The sequence below is a fragment of the Lonchura striata genome, chromosome Z (assembly GCF_050655825.1).
Source record: "Lonchura striata isolate lonStrDom1 chromosome Z, ASM5065582v1, whole genome shotgun sequence".
Classification (NCBI taxonomy): Eukaryota; Metazoa; Chordata; class Aves; order Passeriformes; family Estrildidae; genus Lonchura; species Lonchura striata.
The window spans coordinates 21650332-21667858 of record NC_140740.1 but is presented as its reverse complement, the minus strand read 5'-3'; the positions used below and the strand labels follow the sequence as shown (position 1 = coordinate 21667858).

Below are 17527 nucleotides of genomic sequence, written 5' to 3'. Positions count from 1 at the left end.
GCTTCATCCAAATCTCTAATTGAAGTTTTTTAATTACCTATCCCAATATTTGCAGCAGCATGTTGTAGGTCAAGATGTCCTGAGTAGCAGCCATGAGAATATAAAGATCTTTGCTTTTATCAGGGACAGAGAGAGTGGGAGAGTAAAGTGCTGAGGAAAAAGCCAGCAATTTGTTAAAACTTGATTGCTGAGGAGTTTTTTTCCCATTATTCAGTGGGGACACAGATGCCCGGGTATGTTCAACTAGAACCAAGCTAGAGCAAATAATTCTTGCAAATCTTTTTTAACAAAGAAAATAAGATCAAGTTCTTAAAGAATTATCACCCAAATGTTTTCCCTCTCAAAATGTTCTGAAAATACCTAATGGTTTTGATTGGGAAATTTAAAATTACTAAGTAACATTCTTTCCTCACTTAAAAACTGTCATCTAATTATTTCCACCCATATTCTCCTACTAGGCAATTCTAAGCAGTACCACCCTTTCGCTTCACAGTAGTTACCTCTGTGTTTGATGTGTGAAGATGCCATTTTTGCCCCAGAGCAGTTCTCCGTGTTTTAACATACATGTGCAGCAGCAGAACACTTGCACTTTTCTTTTATTATCCATTCTGCAAGACTCTCAGCTGCTGCCTGTTCCAAGGAGCAGCTGCAAGAGTGGGACAGGACTATTCTGAAATGGTCCTAATTATTCCAAAATGGCTTGGCCAGGTAAGTCAGAGCTGGCAAAGTGCCCTGTCAAAGGAATTAACTTTCTCTAATGGCTGAACAGACAGTGAGTATGTCTGCTCGCTGTTCACTTCTCTGAACCTCCTTGTCAGAAACTCTGCATTATTCCTATTTTTAAAACCTACTTTTAGCAAAGAACTACCCTTTTGTGATTGTGAGCTCTTATGAGTTACCCAGTAGCAGCCAGCACATTGGTACAGAGTTGACCAAGCTGGTTGGTAGCATTAATTATAGCACATTGATTTTTAATGTCTTTATGCTCCTTACTCAACTCTTGTTTTGGGGAGTTGCTTTTTCTTCCTCTTAACCTGCTGGTGCTTAATAGTATCTCTGGAGTTTGTCCTAAGGGTGTGCTGGATTATTTAGATCATCTCTTCAGTGACCCTCTCCTTCCTCCTAGCTACCCAGTGCACTATGAAGTCTATTAATTTTCAAAGTAAGGAAAGGGATATAGGAGAAGAACACTAATTAGGTGTGAGCCACAGGGCATAAAAGATTACATTCTTCAAGACAGAGGCACTGCTCCTTTTATAGCTAAAATTGTTAAATTTCCATAGAAGCATAATGTCCTTTAACACACCTGAAGCTCGTAACTCTTATACGAAAACAGGTAACACAAAAGCCAAGAAATCAAAACAAATGTGATGGTGCACAGGTACCATTAAGTAAGAAGCAAGGAGAGGCAGAAATGGAAGAAAACAAGGAGATATTATCTCTAAGACTGCTTAACTTCTGGCTGGCTGAATTTGAACCTTTTGGAAGGAAACCATTAGTGTATCTCATCAATGATAGTTTGACACCTTTTCTGAAGGAATGACCATTCTATAAAGGAAAGTCAGACGTGGATGACAAAAGGGCCATGGAATACTGCACATGGAGTGGATGTTGCATTCAGTGTGCTCAGAGAGAGAATGAGGGGCTGGTGGAGATTACCCCAACCATGAGTGTCCTCACAGACTGATTCATAAGAGCTTTAGCAGCAAAGACACTTCCTAAGTAAAGATCTAGGACTTAATTACTAAAAGAAGATATTTTAATTTGTTAGGTGAGAGAGTTAATTAACCAAACACAGAAACTGATACTCGTGTTAAAAAATCTGAATTCCCTGAATTCATCTGAAATTATTTTAGCAGACAGGAAAAGACAGATAATTTCATTAACATGACAGAATGGTCAAGGTTTGTAAAGAAAGATTTAGTCTGTCTCAGCCCTAGGTCTTTAGAAGTTCAGGTTGTACAAAATGTGCCATGAGAAACAGACTTTTACTTATTAAAATGAATAAGCAGAGACTCTCTAACAAAGTGTTAGGAAAAGTGATGAGACAATCTGCCAGTGGGGGAGCAATACCAGTTCTGATTGAATTTAGCCATAAGTAGTTTAAAAGTGCTTTTTCCTTCTTTCTTCATTTAAGTGTCTGTAGCTGCTTTGATACTGAATGCAATGAATTATTTTACTTACATTTTACTTCTATGTGGCTTGATCTAAGAATGATTTCACAGTAAACTGGCTAGCACAAAATTCTTCACACAGCAGCACAGTGAACTTAATCAACCAGGATGGTGGGACTCTGCCTGCCTCCCTCCACATTGCACAGGGCCTACCAGGGTTCCAAGATATGTCCCAAGAGGAGTGATTTAGCAACTATAGAAGTGGCCTGAATGCTATGAGAGCAAACAACATTTTCTAATGACTGAGGGTAGCCAGGAAAGCTTACTGGTACTTAGACAATCACCTGGTAGCACTAACTTCTGTGAAGATTCTTCCACAGTGACATCAAAATCTTATACAACGAGAACAAGAGAAGGGGGCTCTTATGTTGGCTATTGTGGCTTTGGCTCTTTTTTCACAGGAACTCAGATGCTGCATAGTGCAGTCCTGCTTTGAGGAGACAGAGAGCTGGTGTTGTACAAAGGAGAGGCTGGTAGAATTGACACAGTTCTCTGGTAAGGTCAGGGAGCTGATGTGCTTCCAGGGCCTGGGTTTCCTCTCGAGCTTCATGTTTTTCTGTGTTGAAATATTTAGAGAGATTGGATAAATGGTGCTTAAGCTTATAACTTTTCTAGTCATAAACAGAATTTATAGTCAGTGATCTACAGTCAACTAATGGCTGCTGTTACAGCAGGATATAAAAATTACATCCACAGTAGTTCAATAGGTGTTTGCCTTCCAAACATTCTGGGCGGAGGGGAGAGCCTCAAGCATTGACATAGTCCTCTCACACAGTTGTGATGGCAAATTTAACGGTAGATGCCATGCTAGTGGAGAGAAATCTGATGGAAAATCTAAATGTAAATAGAACACTGAAACCCAACTATGATTCAGCAAATATTCATACTGGTTACATTAGCATAAAAGTCTTTAAATTTAATCACCAGACCTTAATTCAAAGCCTATTTCTTCTGTAACTTAGAAGGCATCAACAGCAGAGCAAGGGCTTTTTTGATTACACAACTCCAGTCAAAATGACATCAAGATATTTGTGAAAGATGAGTATACATTACTTTGGAGCACAAATGAATGAAGTATTATGAAGTGCTAGCAATGTAGTAGTGATGAAGTATTTAAAGAAATTGCATTTTTTACCATGTTTGATGGATGCTTACACTGCATTCCTGGAGGACAGCAGTACCAGAAAGAGTTATGAGATAGTGAGCCTGACTTACTGACACATGTTCCATGCTCACTTCTCCCCCTTCCTACAGAAATAGAGAACATCTCACTTCTGGATTGCCACTAAATCATTCATTTGACTATGCATATTAGCCTCAGAATAGCCAGCTTTCAATTCCTCTGCACAAGGAGACTTGAAATAGAATCCATACTATTCTTTCTTTATCATAGACATACTGTGTGTATCAGGTCAATAATCTGCAGCACAAGGTTAAAACATTCTAATTTTTTGTTCAAGTTGTATAAATTTTGGGTTTTCTTCCTGCAGGAAGAAAATTATTCATGTCATGTTGACATCATGACTATCATGAAAATATTGTTACAGTTGGATTATGTGTGGTTCCCCTGCAGGTATTTTTTTAGGTTCACTAAAGCTGGTTTGATTTGCTTAAGACTTCCACCAAAAGAGTCTTCTACTCTCTTATTACTGGTGTCTGTTTGGAGTCCAAAGTTTACCTTAACCAGAGAATGTTGTTTTCTTAAATCAAAATGAAGGCTTAGATTTAGATCCCCTGTCTCAGTAATGCACTTTGTCCTTTCTTTCACCCTCATATTCCTCCTGCATCACTGAGTTTTTAAAACACAGGTATGAATATAAGCATAACAGACTAATGTAACAGAACAAAATTATATTACAATAACAGAATCTCTTTAAATAACTGTTTTATTCAGTGAAAAGAATCTGTGACATTATACCATCTAATGATACCTAAAAGGGAACACTTCAAATGAGTCTTCAATGCATTAATACTGTTTTAGTGCTAGTATGCAATGGAGAAAAAAAAAAAAAAAGGAAAAATATTTCATCCTTTTAGGAAAAAACCCAAGCAAACCTCTCCCCAAAACTCAACCAAGTATTTTCCCTTCCTGATACCTTTACTGTTAACAAAAGGTGTACACTTCTTGATGAAAGAGAATTGTTTCACCCTCAATTATGATCACTGTTTCTCGTAGGTCCGATTTATTTGCATCACAGATAAAAAATGTTTCAAATTCAAATGCTTGTAATTCATTATTTAAAAGATAGACTTTGATTTTCAGGGATTTATCTTTTCAGGTTTTTGAACACCTGAGAAATACACCTTTGTAATCCTTTAACACTGTGGGAAACAATGAATTTTAGCACAAAAACTGACTTGCTTTACAGTCAAACAGCATAGTAATAAGGGAAAAATTTAGCCTGAAGGTGTCCTGATTTTGTACACAGAATAAGTGTTAGAGGTGTTGCTTATAAACCTGACTTACTGTTTTCAATTGTCATGTTTTCATTTTGAAAGAACCTATATGTTTCAAATGTATTCAAATGCTATATTGCAGGCTTATACTGCTACTAAATAATCCCCTGAAAACAGTACAAACATAACATTAGACTTCATCAAACAGTTCTCTTTCACCAAGAAAGGATTGGCAGTATTTAAGCATCTGGTCCTCAGCCTTAAGGCAGCAACTGTTTTGTTTTTGCGTTTTTTTCTTTGATTGGGTTTTGGTCTGGGTTTGTGGTGTTTTTTTTTTTTTTTTTTTTTTTCATGGAAGAAAACAAAGGAATATCTCAATCCAGTAACAAAGGAAGACAAATGATGTGTGGTTCAATCATGTGGCTCAGGGCGATTGCTGGGCAAAGACATAAACTCTGGTGTGGAGGACAGATTCCTTGTGATTTCCATGGACTCTCACTGGGCTTGTACAAATAAAACTCTCACTGTTCTTCCTCCTGGTCATTCCTGGTATTTTAATTTTGAAATGCCAACAGAAACTTGCAATTAGCCACTGATTTCCTTCAGCTGCAAAAACAGAAAGACTTAGTTTCATTTCTCGTTTTCTGAGTCTTTAGTTGGAAAATTTTATTTGATGTGTACCATTAAGTCCTTTAGCCACACCTTAGCTGAACTTATCTAGCAGGCTTTCTAATGTATTTCTCATTCTGGTTTCTATGCCTACAATAAAGGTATTAAATTAGCAAAATCTGAAAATAAGCACAACTAATTTCACAATATAATTAGTTACACCATGACTGGTCTTTGTGAAAGTATCTGCAATGCAGTTGCAGCAGAAAAGGTGGAGGGAAGTAACATGGTGTCCAGGAAGAGGTGGCACAGAGAGCAGGACGTGTCTGGCTTCTGGAGAAACACCTTTGTTTGGTAGTTTTATTTCTCAGAAATGATTGCCTGAGGTGAAGGTGATGCCACCACTCTTGCAGTGGCTTTTGTAGGGAGTTGCAAGCAGTTCCAGCGATCTTGAGGTCACTGATCTGCTCTGTAACTACCACAGAAGCACACGGAAGGAATAATCAAAAAGGGAGTGGAGAACGGTAATTCTAGACAGTTAATTTATTACTCTTCCATCATCTGCTCTTTATTTAAATGCTACCTGAAGAGGCTGGACATGGAGCTTCTAGGGTCAGCAGGTCACTTGGTCAGCCTTGGATGGGTTCAAAAAAGGCAAAAGGGATAACTTACACCCCAAATTCACCAGCATATATTAATTCCCATTTTCACTTATAAGGCCCTTTATTACTCATTTTCAATTAAATGCCAACATGAAAATTAAGCACTCCAAGTGGGAATTTTAAACAGGAGTGAGAAAGTTGTCCTGACCATCTTTCTGGCAGAGAGGCACTGGAGGGAGAGTAAACAGACAGGACACCTAGCTGGTGCTGGGACTATACAGTAGATAGGAGTTCTGTTCCCTTTTTGACTTGGGAAAACATTCCTACAGTTTCTATCTTCCTTCCATACACCTTTCATGACCCCATGCTGAGCCAAGTCAGAAAATCCTCAGGCATAAAAAAATAACTTTATTTAAAAAAGAAAAAAAAATAAAAATAAATTATTAAGCCTGTTCTAGCAGGTCAACTGTGCAAATGTTGGTGCAGTGAAGAAGAAGGAAGAAGAAGGAAGAAGAATAAAAAGAAGAGATATAGAAAAATTATTTTCAGAAATGCTGCCTTCAACTGAGTGCTCTCAATCTAATGTAGTTTGTTGCACATCATGCTCAAGCTGGAGATGATATTTCCGTGCTCTGGTTTTGGATTTGTAGTTAGAACCTAGCCTTGGGCATCAGTGAGTGGTCATGCTGAGGACTCAGGTTTAACACCAACAACAGGACACCTTTAGGGAGAGAAGCCTCAAGCCTCTGATTTACGCAATTTAGAATGCATTTTCAGTAAATGTTTCTCTTTTGGTTTTGCCAGCAGTTAAGCAAGAGCTCAAGCATTTTACTAAGGAAAACTTATTTTTAAAAGCTGATACTGTATTCTACAGAACCTGCAGTTATATGCTAATAGGGCAGTGTAATATTACTTGTTTGAAATCTATCATAGATCAAAAAACACTTGAAGCTGAATCGCAGCTCTGGAGCTCTCCTACCCTGGTCAAAAAAGGACCAGCTCCAAAGACAGTTACACTGGTCCCTTTTCAGTTTCTTGCTACTTATCTCTTACCATTAGGGCATCTTCTTACAAGTTTAACATTACCTTAAAGAATCACAGAATGTTCTGAGTTGGAAAGGACCCACAAGAATTATTGAGTCCAACTCTTACGTGAACAGCCCATAGCAATTAAATTAAAGCTCACCCCATAATAACACATATTTTTGTTTCAAGGGCTATACACAGCAGAACAATCATCCACTGTGGAAATGTCCAGTGAGCTGAGTGATAAATGTATTGCAAAAATAATGAAAGGGAACCCCCTGACAGCTGAGTTCTGCTTTAGAGATGGAACACTTATCAAAAAAGGCTGAGAGTTTGCAGGGTCCTCTTTGAATTGTATCTTTAGCAGTCTTGCTTTCCTTTCTGCTGTGGTACTGCAAACTGAAGTCCTGCATGGCACTGCAATTCACCAGCCTGTTATTAAAGCTGACTTGAGGGTAAAACTGACTAGGAGTCTTTTGAAACACTTCTTATGAACAATGGCCTTTTGGTTTATTTGTTTTTTGTTTTTGGTTTTTTTTTTTTTTTTTTTTTCACATAAACCAGCTCGTTTTACAAGTGGTTTCAATGAGATTTTATTTGGGAAGGGCTTATTCTCAGCCTTAGGCTTAACCTAGGTGAAGATTCCTGGCAAACCGCGCCGCCCCCCTCCCCCCGCTCCCCCACCTCCTCCCTGAAGAACCAGCATGATGACAGTCCCTATCTCCACACTCTGCTGAATTGACTGATTTTGGGAGAGGAAGGACTGGAAACTAAATCTTTCCTGTCCTCTTTGGTAAAAGAATAAAAACTCAAATCTGGTCAGTTTAAATGAGCTTTCTGACTTTCTTTAGTATTTGGGAAATTATGAGAAAAGGTGTAGTGATACTGTTTTTGCAGACTTACTGGCATTTTTATTCTAGAAATAGTTGCTATTGCTTTTTAAATGGAAAACTTTAAAGATCACATATTTATTCTCATTAATACCTTGTTACTTCTCAGTTCCATGGGAAAATGTTTAATTTATCTTAACCTCAGTTTGTGAGTACAGCATAAATTTTGCGTGCAGTGTTTAGATTCTTTTTTTACTTTAGTCCCTTTTAACATCTGTATTTCCTGCTCACATTTGTATTTCAGGGGATTTCAACAGATTCTTACTTTCAAAATCTTTTTTACATTGTGTCCATTTTACATTTATCACTCTCTCACAATGCAGGGAATTTTCAGAAATGCCTTGGTCTTTATATTAGCACATCCCTTCAAAAACTATGTAGTGACAAATCAATTATTGTGTTAAGCACTTCTCTATTGGCTTTCATCAGGGCTGCAAAAGTATATAGGATTGATTTGTAAGACAGAATTTATTCTGTTGAATTCCCTTACAAAGATATCAGTAAGTTTTTATTGACAATCTTACATTAGAGTGTACCAAAAAGCCCTTGAGGGAAAACATGCTGAAAATGTTAAATAAGAAGTATTTTACTCACAGTCTGTCTTCTACTTGGATGTCTTAATTAACTTATTTTCTGCAGAACAGCAAGTCTTGGTATGAGAACCATGGTGCACCTCTGTGAATTTGTGTCAGGATCACTGGGATTGAGGAAGCTGGTTCTTGACACAATCTTTAATGCCAGGGAGCTAGTTTGTAATATTTCTATGGGCTTTTGCTGGTTCTGCAGGACAGCTCCATGAATAACAAAGCTAATGTGGAAGTTTCTGAGTTTAGAACTATATCCAGTCTTTTCAGTTTCCCTAAATGCCTTTGCTGCCTTAGGGCACTAAGAAACTACTTACATTTCAGCGTATGGCAGAAATGATCATGACACATGGGAAGAGAAAGGGTGTGGACTGGTGCAAAAATAACATTTCAGTTGTGGTGGGTGTGCTTACAGCTGTATGCAGTATGATACCATGGAATGACAAAATGCTACTCACTAGTGAACACCTGTGGTGGGTTGACCATGGCTGGGTCAGAGATGCCCACCAGAGCCACTCTAGATATCTAAAGTTTTCTCCTCAGCTGGTCTGGGGAAAGAAAATATCACAAGAAGCTTGTGGGTCAAGACAAGGGCAAGGAAGAGAACACTTACCAACTACCTCATGGGCAAAACAGACTCAGCTTGGGGAATTTACTTATTTATTACCAATCATGTCAGATAAGATGATGAGACTTAGAACCAAATCTTAGAAGATCCTCCCAACACCTCCTCCCTTCTTCCCAGGCTTAATTTTATATCCAGTTGCTCTACCTTAATCACCCTCAGCAGTCACAGGGGGATGGGGAAAGGGGGTTATGGTTAGTTCACTGTATGTTGTTTCTGCAGTTGATGCTGTGCAGTTTTTTTCTCCTTTCTTAGGTGCTTCCTTCCCGTTTCGGCTTGGTCATCACAACAACACACCCACCCACGTGCCTCCAGGTATCCTGGACCTGTACTTGTACTGTTATGTAAGTTTGATGCAAATGTCTGATTTGTTTTTAAACAGAACATGGAAAGTTACTCTTGTAATAGGTAGCAGCCCTTCATGAGAGACATACCTCTGACATCTATTATTTATTATAATAATGACGAGTTAGTCTGATATCTTCAGGGGTGGTAATACTTCCACTAGTTTCCACTAGGCCAAGACTGTAGGAGCAGAAGGTCCTCGTCTCCCTCTGGGAAATGCGTCCCACTGCTGAAAGCTAGCCACAGAAGCACTGTACATTAAATTTAAAATCCTAATTCAACACTGAATTCTTGATTCTATTTGAGCAGTGCTGAATATGAATTCAAGAATGCCATTGCTACAGCTTGCTCACTGCCTTGCTTAAGAGGCTTATATCCTGTTTCATAGGGCTTAGAGAAGTAATGTGCAAGTATGTCTCTGAGATACAGCACCAGGACTGAAGTTAAATTGGTATTTTCTCAGGACCTGCACAGAGAGGTCTTGGGTCTATTCTAGGTAATTTGATTACTTCAGGAAGTTAAAACAGGAACTTTCAGGGCAGAGCTATGTACACTTGATTTAAGACTTCCAGGCACAAAACACATACGGCCATTTTCTAACAGAAAATTGTTGCCCAAACAAAATTTTAGACAGGCTCTGATTTGGCTATTTGACAGTTGATTTAATGCTGGTGAAATGACTTCCCTGATCCCAGCAGAAACTTCACAGTGCCTCAAGCATATCCTTAAATTGTAACTCATATTACATGTTATTAGGTGTAATTAGTGTACTAGAAATAAAAAAAATTATCAGCTTGGTCACAAAATTAAGAAGGAAAGAACTTCCCTTGATGAGTACTTCTGCCTAGGAAGCAAAGTTAGTATAGAATTAACTAATTCTGACAATTACAATTATTTACTCAAGCACAGCTGTCCTTCAGTATCTATATATAAGCTGTGTAACTCCCATTTGAGGACTAGCCCCTTTTGTAAATCACTGTGCACAAAATGCTACCTGTCTTGAGGCTCTTGTCTCAAAGGCACACCTCCACAGCAAAACCAGTAAAATATCATTGTTTCATGTTGCAGGATTGTGATTTAGCCCAAAACTTTAAAATTACTGCTGAAGAGTCGACTTGCCATTAGTTCCAGTCATCTGCAAAAGATTTTCGGTATGCTTCACTACACTGCCAAATCAAAAACCACTAATCTCAACCTCTCGCCACACTAGACATATATCCCTGCTCCTGGTAAAATGCCATCCTCACTCTTCCCCCACCCTCATGCTGGTTATTTGGAATTGAAATGGAGAGAAAAAGAAGGTGAGGCTTCCTCCGGTGTTGGGTGGTTGCCACTGGCAGCTCCCAGTGCCAGTTCCGGGGTCACCACTCCTGTTTCCCCATCCCGCCTGCTCGGCACAGGCAATTGAAGGCGGGCTGCGGCCCGCGGGTGCCCTCTGGGTGGGTGACACGACTCAGTGAGCGGGAGGATGGCTTCTCCGGGGGTTTGGCCATGCCTTCCTCCTCTCCCTGGGACAGCAATGACCATGGCCTCTCCCTCCCGACAGCGTGCGGCACCAGGGAGGGCGAGCAGCTCCCGTTCCTCCGCTGTCCCCAGCCTGCCGCCCCCGCCAGCATGGCCACGTCCTCAGAGTGGAGCTGCCCCATCTGCCGCGAAACCTCGAGCAACATCGCCTACGTGGGCTCCTGCCTGCACCAGTTCTGCCGGGTCTGCATCGTGCGCTGGGTCGAGAAGAACCCGTCGTGCCCGCTGTGCAGGCAGACCGTGCACATCATCCTCTCCCCGGCGGCGCCCGGCCACGGCTTCCTGGAGACGCCAGCGTCGCAGCCCTCGACGTCCAGGAGCGCCAGCCGCGGGGAGGAGGAGCCGGGCGCCGCGGGGCCGCAGCCGCGGACCCACGTGGCGGGGTTCTCTCCCGAGACCTGGGCCTTTTTCTTCAGCAGGCACGCCGAGATCCTGCGGCCGCTGGAGCTGTGGCTGAACGAGGTGCTGCGCGGGTGGTGGGACGTGGCCTTCGCGCAGGGCAGGATCGTGGCCAGCCTGTGCCGCCACGGGCTGCACGAGGAGGCCCTGGCGCGGGAGCTGCAGCCGCTCCTGCAGGAGCAGACCGCCGGCTTCGTCGCGCAGCTCATCCAGGTGGCCGCCGAGCGCTGCAGCGAGCTGGCGCGGCGCCGCAGGGGCTTGCGCCCCCCGCGGGCCGGCCCCGGCGCCGGCGCCGTCCCCGGCAGCAGCGGGGCTGCGGAGGAGCGCCGCGAGGAGCCGGCGCAGGCCGCGGCCCGCAGCTCGGGCGCCGGGCGGAGCCGCGGCCGCGCGGCCGCCTGCCAGCCCGCGCGGCGCAGGGGCGGGAGCGCGCAGGACGCCGGGGCCGCGCACAGGAAGGCGCGCGGCCGGCAGTGCTAGGGTGCTGCGGAGCGCCGGGAGAAACGGGGCGGGCAGCGGCGGGGATCTTTCTGTACGTCAAAACAAAGAAATGTTGTAAAGAAGCCAAACCCAAAAAAAAAAAAACAAAAAAAAACAAACCCAAAAAACAAAAATAAAAAAAAAACCCAAAAAAAAAAAAACAAAAAAAAAAAAACAAAAACAGAACAAGCCCGGAGCCCTAAGAACAATTTAAAAACCGCGTGAAAAGCCTTAGTCTCTCACTAGAAGTGGCATTGCCAGCGCTAGTACCTGTATGTCTTTTTCTCCGGTGCTGTGCACACACCTTCCCCCTGGTGTGTGCCCTGCAAGTCCCACTTCCAACTACGGTTGTCTGCCGTAGCTTGAAGCCCCAGTCCATGTCTCAGAGTGTATTTCTCACAGTTTCTTCAAGAGATTGTATTATCACTGCCTGAAGTCTTATTTCTGGTGTATTTCTTGGTTTATTAGCAAATTGATGGAATTCCAGACAAACAGAATTGTCCATTATACTGCTGTTGAGTTTAACTTCAGCTGTGTTTGATGATACTTCTTGTGATTGTGATTAAGATATCTAAATGTGTATTACAATTCATGTTTGTTCCCTTTTAAATATTGTACATGAATTCTTTGTGTAGACATTCTGTGAGTGAAGATTTTTCTGTCAAGAGATCGACTTATTGCTAATATTCCAAAAAGGGGCATTTAATGTTTTTCTTATTTAAAGTAGAAGCCTCTGTGACACATGCTTGAAATTGAGTTTTTCGTTCAGTAAAACAGCAATAATTCCAAAAAAAGTTGTGAGCCTTGATTTGCCTGTATGTGAAATGATCAAAATAAAGCTGTGCTTTTTTCCCTGAAGCACTGCATCTCTGTCCTGATCCCAGCTTTCAGCAGCTGTAACTTGTATGTGCCAGCCTCAGTCTGCTGAAATCAGAGACAAAATTCCCAATTCCTCACCACTGGAGGACTGCTCCCATAATTAGTGAAATCATTCTCTTGAACAAAATTAAGAAGTCACGGAAGTGTTCACAGGTCCCTAGCTTTGAATTAAAAAGTATCCACATAGAATTTCAGTAGTAATTTTGTTTTATTTCTGCTCTTCATCTTTTCCTACAAGTTCATATGCTTTCATACTATTTTGTGTGTGTGTGTGTTGAAGCTGCAGCATCATTCACAGTTGTGTTGCTTGCACTTCTGAGAGTTACTTAAACAATTTTCTTAATTGGGTCTTTCTTTAATAAATACATTTTGCATTAGCACACTTAAAAGGTAGCAATAACAAGAGTGCTTGCAATAAAACCACATTTCTGTATAAATCCCTGTTTTCCCTTCTAGATACTTTGAACATCTGTTCGAGGTTTTATTACTTTGGTTTCTATTCTCTGTTCCCCTTTTAAGGAACACAGTATTTAGCAGATATACTTGTCTCTGAAAAGTGAAAGACTGTAGGATCTCGTTGACTGAAAAAGAGTGAAAGCCACTGTCTGCTCCTCCTGTGCTGCTTTTCAGTGCAATTTGCCAGGCTTTGAGAGCTACTGTAGAGGATAATCCAGCTATTCCCCTTAATGATGATACTTGGGGTGCTTATGTGAGTGAGGTTCACTTTGTACTATTAGTGTTCTCTGTAATCTTAAGGTTCTTTAAATGGTGTATTTATTATATAAATAGTTTTCTGAAATTCCAAGACAGTACAAGACCATGCTTAAAGCTATTAGATCTAAATTCCCCACACCATGCTCCTGCTGTCTTCCTGCCTTATTCACATCAATTAGTTACACAATTCACAAGCAATTAAATTTCTGCTGCTTCGTCTGAGTGCTGGGAGTTGTGTGGAAGTCTTGATAACAAATGTGAGGCTGTTTCAAAGAGATTAATCAGAATAAAGTAAGTTTCCGAGGCAGAACACTTCCAGAGAGGACATGCCTGGTACAAGGAGTGTGATGTTGGAAATGGATACAGCACATTATAACATATTGAGGTTCATGAGATGAAATCAGTGTTGAAATTAGTAAATCTCCTCTATTATCCCAATTAGGAAGGACATATATAAGTAAAAAATAATCTTTCAAGTCTGAGTCTGCTGGATGTTGGCTTGGATGGAAGTGCTTCTTGATGAAAGGTTGAAACAACACAGCCCTTCGAAGTCCTCGCAGCTGTGGCCATGGGTGAGCAGCAGGAAGTCGATTGCTGCTCTATTTTGTAAAGTGTCATGCCTGGTGGTTTGCTTATCCTCTAGCAGGTTGGATAGGGTGGTGGATGAGGCGTTGGCATGCTTGATGATCCAACACTCCAGGTGAGAAAGCTCACCAAGGGCCTTAGCTGCTGCATACCATTGTAAAAAGATGGAGGCAGCAACCCTCTTTGTTTTACCCCAGACATTCTCCTTTGGCTGTGGCATGATCCAGCCGTCAGCCGCTTGCAACCACAGTAGGATGGTGATTGTGGCGGCGAGCAGCTGGATGCAGTGGAGCACTTTCTGTTGTAACAACCGGTCAGATGTCATCTGGGCAGCCATCATCATTCTACTAAAACAGTAATGAATGAATGTAAATAAAGGAAATATGGTTCCCTCCCCTCCCAGCTCCTCCTTCAGGTTGAAGTAAAATAAAATAAAGTAGGGTTTTTAGGACTGAGGGTTAAAGGGACAATGGGTAAGGTAAGAGGGAAGGGGGAATGGGACAGGAGGAGATGGGGTGTTGGGGAGTGTCTCAATCCGTGGGGGCAGGTAGCGTCGGACAATGAGGATGCGGGACATGATGTTAGGTTGGGTCGTGGTCCTCTTTTTCTTCCTTTAGCGCCAGGCCACTGCATGGTCCGGCGGAGATGATGTGGAAGTCTCTGGGCTGCTTCGTATTGGGGGCTCTGCAGCGGTGGTATCATCCAGGTACGGTTTAACATATTTTCCTGGGATCCACTTGGGACCCTGTGCTGTGGAGACACGAGCGTACCCTCTCCCCCAGGTTATGCGTGGGTACAGTCCTGTGATGGCTTTGGACTCTGGGTCCCTAACAAGGACTGGTGGGCACTCTTTTAAAAGTGCTTGTGAGTTGTTAAAAAAGTGCCTTAAAATAGGCAGATTTGGCTCCCAGTCTGTGCAATTTATGAAATTCCACACATAGAGTGCTTTACATAAACTTTCAACCGGGGTCATGGCCAGGGTCGAATTGTTCTGTTGTTCAAGTAGTCTCTTTATTTCTTTATGTGAGCGCCCCACAATTGCCTGCCCTGTGGGTTTTTGGGGGATGCCCACGACATGGGAAATTCCCCACTATTGCAAAAAGGTGTCAAATTGTTGAGAGGTGAGTCCAGGTCCATTATCTGTTTTGATGGCCTTTGGCACCCCTATGGTGGCAAACACCATAAAAAGATGTTTGATGGCGTCCCTGGTTTTCTCCCCCGTATGGAGGGACGTGAACACAGCTCTGGAAAATGTGTCAATGGACACGTGCATGTACTTGAGGTGGCTGAAAGAATTATAATGGGTCACATCAGTTTCCTACAGTTCCAGTGCTCCCACACCCCGGGGATTGACTCCTGTTGCAACTGATGGGAGGGTGAGGGAGTGGCAGCTGGGACAAGTGGCAAGAATGGCTTTGGCCTTTTCTCGGGAAATCTTGAACTGCCATGCAAGGGCAGGTGCATTTTGATGGAAGAAGGCGTGGCTGAGCCTTGCCTGTGCAAAAGTGTCAGGTAGGTTTGTGGAAAGTGCAGGTGCAAATTTGGCAGTCATGGCTAGCTGATCAGCCATCCGGTTGCCCTCTGTGATGCATCCTGGCAGGTCAGTATGAGACTGGATGTGCATTATGTGGTAGAATTGCTCTCGGTGGGAAATGAGCCAAATTAGTTCTGAGAGCAAGTCAAACAATCTTTTATTTCAAATTTCTTTGAGCAGGACATGTTCTGCCCACTCTGCTATCCCGGCAACATACGCTGAATCAGTTACCAAATTAAATGGTTGCTGGAATTTCTTGAATGCTCTCATGATCGCAGCAAGTTCTGCGATCTGGGGGAAGCCCTCAACCAGCTGGATGTCAGACTCCCACTTCTGACTATCCAGGTCCTTCCACGTGATCACCGATTTCTGGGATTTTCCCGACCCATCGGTGATCACTGTGAGAGCATGTTTAATGGGTGTTTTACTTACGTAAGACTTTGGGGCCAAATAGAGTGTATCCTTGAATAACTTGTGTTTAGGATAATGAATTGAAATCTGTCCAGGATAGGTGTCTAAAAATATTTGCAAATTTTCATTTGTCTGTAGCATGGACTCCAATTATTCCAAATTTAAAGGAAGATAAATGCACGCTGGGTCACACCCTGAGAGGGTCCACAGGCATTGTCAGGCCTTAATTATGAGTTTTGCCTTCAATTCTGTGGGGGTGGACACAGTTTTTGCTGGCTGGTGCAGAAGGAACAGCCACTCGATGATAAGCCCAGTGTCCCATTGGAATAGTAGGCCATGGACATTTGGGCACTTACCCAGGATGGCAAGGGTGATGGGAAGGGACCGATCCACGCGGTGTGCCTGATGGGATCTGATGGCATCAGCAACTCTCTCCAGGGCTCCCTTCGCAGCAGGTGTCAGCTCGCGTGGAGAAGCCAGGTCGCAGTCTCCTTGTAGAAGGTTGAAGAGTGGTGCCAGATTCTCCATGGTGAGTCCCAGGAGAGAACTGCAATGTCAAAACAGTCCTTGATGGTAAGGGACTGGGGCACGACAGTCCTTCCTGTGATGATGAAGCCCAAATACTTCCACGGCGTGGAAAGTTGTATTTTTCCTCTATGATCTGGAACCCCGCAGCCTTGATGGTCTTGACTGTCTTCGAAAGTGCCGCATTCAGATAGGATGTTTTTTTGGCTAACACATTGTCCATAGGGAAGAGTTTCCAAATTGGTGACAACACTTGGCAGAGCACCGCGGAAATTTCATTCCCTGGGGCAAAGTGGTGCACTAATAACGCTTATAAGGCTCCGCCCGATTGATGGAGGGGACGGAGAAGGTGAATCTGGGGGCATCTCCTGGATGCAATGGGATGTTAAAAAAGCAGTCCTTGATGTCAATGACCACAAGCTGCCAATACCAGGGAGGCATGGAGGGAGATGGAAGGCCTGGCTGCAGAGGGCCCATGTCTTTGATGACATTGTTAACTCTGCGCAGGTCTTGGAGCAGGCACCACTTGTCTTTGCCAGGTTTTTTGATGATAAAGAAGGTGTATTCCAGGGGCTGATGGAGGGTATTAAATGCCCCAGGTGCACCTGCTCTTCCACTAATTCGGTGAGTGCTTTTAATTTCTCCTCCGTTAAGGGTCACTGGTCCACCCACACCAGAGTGTCAGTTTTCCAATTGAGTGGTGGGGAGGTGTGCTCCACAGTGGCCCACACTAAAAATCCCACAGAGGGCTAGGGATGTCAAGGAGGGCACCCCATTGAGACAACATGTCCCTGCTGAGTAGCATGACGTTAGAAGAAACAACGAATGGCAGAATTGTTGCAATCTATCCCTCAGGGCCCTCCACGCTTACCAGATGTTTGCTGTGCAGAGAGTTCAGAGCTCCTCCCACTCCGGAGATTGTGCCACAAGGGGGCACCAACTCCCAGTCGCAGGGCCACTTTGACCGGGGAATGATGGCCACATCCACGCCGGTGTCTGCCATTAACTTGATGGAGATTGATCTTCCCTGTAATGAGAGTATAGTCTTAATTATGGGTCTCTGACAACATACAGTTTGGGTGAGGAAGACATATTTGTCTTCCTCAGCGTCCTGTCCAATATAATCCTTTATGTCCAGCAAATAGAGCAAAGCAAAGGAGAACCCCATGTCCAGTGTGAAAGGCGGCTCATGATACATGATGGAGACCACCACTTCGGACCCTGGCT

General features: G+C 42.9%; 1 protein-coding gene across 12 annotated transcripts in view; it reads left to right on the top strand.

Moving 5' to 3' along the window:
- The window catches only part of LOC146763687 (uncharacterized), a 47795-nt gene extending 35285 nt beyond the window's left edge, over window positions 1-12510 (top strand). For 4 of the 12 annotated variants that reach the window (XM_085567819.1, XM_085567816.1, XM_085567812.1 and 1 more), the window contains 3 exons: window positions 9163-9251; window positions 10321-10403; window positions 10799-12510. In XM_085567819.1, coding sequence (XP_085423945.1) covers window positions 10867-11652 — 786 coding nt within the window. In that variant the 5' untranslated portion in view covers window positions 9163-9251; window positions 10321-10403; window positions 10799-10866 and the 3' untranslated portion in view covers window positions 11653-12510. Of the gene's footprint in view, window positions 1-2575; window positions 2670-9143; window positions 9252-10320; window positions 10404-10798 lie in introns of all 12 variants that reach the window. The other 8 variants (XM_085567817.1, XM_085567813.1, XM_085567818.1 and 5 more) reach the window with 6 other exon arrangements.
- Window positions 12511-17527: the final 5017 nt, after the last annotated feature.